The sequence below is a fragment of the Anneissia japonica genome, unplaced genomic scaffold, assembly GCF_011630105.1.
Source record: "Anneissia japonica isolate Jap-2015-1 unplaced genomic scaffold, ASM1163010v1 scaffold108273_len470852_cov203, whole genome shotgun sequence".
In the NCBI taxonomy this organism is placed as follows: domain Eukaryota; kingdom Metazoa; phylum Echinodermata; class Crinoidea; order Comatulida; family Comatulidae; genus Anneissia; species Anneissia japonica.
Window position 1 is genome coordinate 427,003 of NW_022686840.1, and position 2,817 is coordinate 429,819.

At 34.0% G+C, this 2,817-nt stretch overlaps 1 protein-coding gene across 1 annotated transcript in view; it reads left to right on the top strand.

Moving 5' to 3' along the window:
• Window positions 1-2,817, top strand: part of LOC117117824 (probable chitinase 10) — a 28,479-nt gene that overhangs the window by 4,878 nt on the left and 20,784 nt on the right. The window contains exons 7-13 of the mRNA XM_033262295.1: window positions 279-461; window positions 646-765; window positions 916-1,162; window positions 1,255-1,463; window positions 1,598-1,840; window positions 2,054-2,175; window positions 2,367-2,481. Coding sequence (XP_033118186.1) covers window positions 279-461; window positions 646-765; window positions 916-1,162; window positions 1,255-1,463; window positions 1,598-1,840; window positions 2,054-2,175; window positions 2,367-2,481 — 1,239 coding nt within the window. The remainder of the gene's footprint in view (window positions 1-278; window positions 462-645; window positions 766-915; window positions 1,163-1,254; window positions 1,464-1,597; window positions 1,841-2,053; window positions 2,176-2,366; window positions 2,482-2,817) is intronic.

A 2,817-nucleotide genomic window follows, 5' to 3' on the forward strand; every position in this document is an offset into this window, starting at 1 on the left:
GGTCACCATAGCGCCCTGTACGCACCATCAAGTCAAGACCAAACACTGACTGTGGTAGGTTTACAAAATGTTTGTTTGGAAAATACAATTCTAATATTTCGACAAAATTAAAATGAATTTCAGTACCAATTAATCGCATTTACAACATCATTAAATTTAAACGTCAGTAGCAAAACAAGTGATAGAATAATTCCATACATATCATTCAACTATGTTATACAAACTATTTTTGTTTTAAATAATGATGTTCATAAAAATCATTCTTGTTACTTGCAAAGTCTCACGCAGCGACATTGTGGTCAAATGGAGGTGTTCCAGGTGAAAAGTTAATGATTGGTGTCGGTACGTACGGACGAAGCTTTACCTTATCGACTGCAGCATCAGGTATAGGGGCACCAGCTGCTGGGGCTGGTACAGCAGGAACGTACACTAGTGAGGCAGGCTTTTTGTCTTACTATGAAGTAAGTACTCGTTTATTACTTCCTCATGCAGTCGTATGCCTTTATTATTTAAATGATATGATTAAATAAGCAAATCAATTTATTGACGTAAACTATCCAACTTTTAAATACTTGGAAGGTTATAACTTATATCAAGAGCAATAAGTTGTAATTCTCTTACCTAATGGTGATTATATATTTACAGATATGTGACATGCTACAAACTGGTGGCACTGTTGTACATGACGACAGTCTACAAACTCCATATGCTTACAATGGTAACCAATGGGTTGGATATGACGATACTGAAAGTATAGCAAGAAAGGTTAGTACGAGTTTTAAAATTAATTCAATGAATATAAAATAAACAAACTATTCCATTATTTATATGCTATTTTAAATATTAATTCATTATTCATATGTGATTTGGTATTTATTTGAGATTGAAATGTTTATAATTTCCCCATTTTTACAGACACAATGGATAAAAGATAACGACTATGGTGGTGTTATTGTGTGGGCACTCGATCTTGATGACTTTAGTAATAGTCACTGTAGTGAAGGACCATATCCTTTATTAAATGCTATTAAACAAGGCTTGGAAAACGACGATGATGCTAATAACTCTACTGAGGAACCGATCATTCCGGAGATAACTGAAGAACAAGTGACTGAGCAAACAGACTCAACAACTGCCAGTGAATCTGAAAACACAGTAGAAGGTATTAATATGAATTATTTATTAGAAATTTCATATTGAAATGAAATTATATAGGCCTACCATTTATTTCATTTTTATTTATTTTTTTAATAGATTCTTCATCGTCATACAAGAGGATATGTTACTACACTAATTGGGCTCAGTATCGTTCTGGCAACGCGCAATACACTCCAGACGATATAGCCGCGTATATTTGTACACATATTGTTTACGCATTTGCCTTTATGAACGATCAACATGAGCTGATCCCTTTTGAATGGAATGATGAAGACACTGATTGGTCTCAAGGAATGTATTCTAAGGTATATTTCGATTAATATCATACTGCAAATTGTTGTATCGATTCTTTGCCTGTTATAGTGATTTAAATTACACCAAATCTCAATAATATATATACTGTAATATTTTTAAAAAAAAATGAATAAATATATTTTAGGTAAATGCACTGAGGGAAGTAAACAACGACTTGAAGGTTCTCTTGGCCTTGGGAGGCTGGTCGTTTGGTGTTGCTAAGTTTTCAGCTATGGTTTCTACGTCGGCCAATCGTGCACATTTCATTTCGACATCCATAACTTATCTGAGAGACAGAAATTTTGACGGACTTGATTTAGACTGGGAATATCCAGCGGCACGTGGAAGTCCCGCTATTGACAAAGAGCGTTTTACTTTACTTGTACAGGTAATGTAGACAAAAATGTTGATATTTTTTTCAAGATATTTGTAACTAGTATATAATAGACTCTTTGATAACAGTTGCAATTTAATTTTGCCATATAGTACCCTTGATGAGCCCATAAAATTATATGGTATCAATATAAATGCTCAATACTTATAACTAAATAAATATTAAATACAATTATCTAACATAGGCCTAATTGTTAATATTCGATAGGAGCTACGCCAGGCATTTGATGCGGAATACGATGGGAGTAAAGAAAAGTTACTGCTTTCCGCAGCAGTAGCAGCCGGCGAAGACACTGCTACAAATGGGTACGAAATGGCAGAAATAGCAAAGTAAGTCTTTAACTTATGTTTATTTTAGTGTTGGAGGAATTCGAAAATAACACAATTATCAATTGGGTTTTTTTTTGTACACTTTTGAACATAAAAGAGAAATTACAATGCATGCAAGAAATCAGTGTAAAATTCGAAGTGAGAATAAATTGAATATTTTTTGTGAGCAAAAATATTTGTTCGTTTTCCAGGCACTTAGATTGGGTGGGAGTGATGTCGTATGATTTACATGGTTCTTGGGAATCGCAGACCGGTCACCATAGCGCCCTGTACGCACCATCAAGTCAAGACCAAACACTGACTGTGGTAGGTTTACAAAATGTTTGTTTGGAAAATACAATTCTAATATTTCGACAAAATTAAAATGAATTTCAGTACCAATTAATCGCATTTACAACATCATTGTAAACGTCAGTAACAAAACAAGTGATAGAATAATTTCATACATATCATTCAACTATGTTTTACAAACTATTTTTGTTTTAAATAATGATGTTCATAAAAATCATTCTCGTTACTTGCAAAGTCTCACGCAGCGACATTGTGGTCAAATGGAGGTGTACCAGGTGAAAAGTTAATGATTGGTATCGGTACGTACGGACGAAGCTTTACATTATCGACTTCAGCATCAGGTATAGGGGC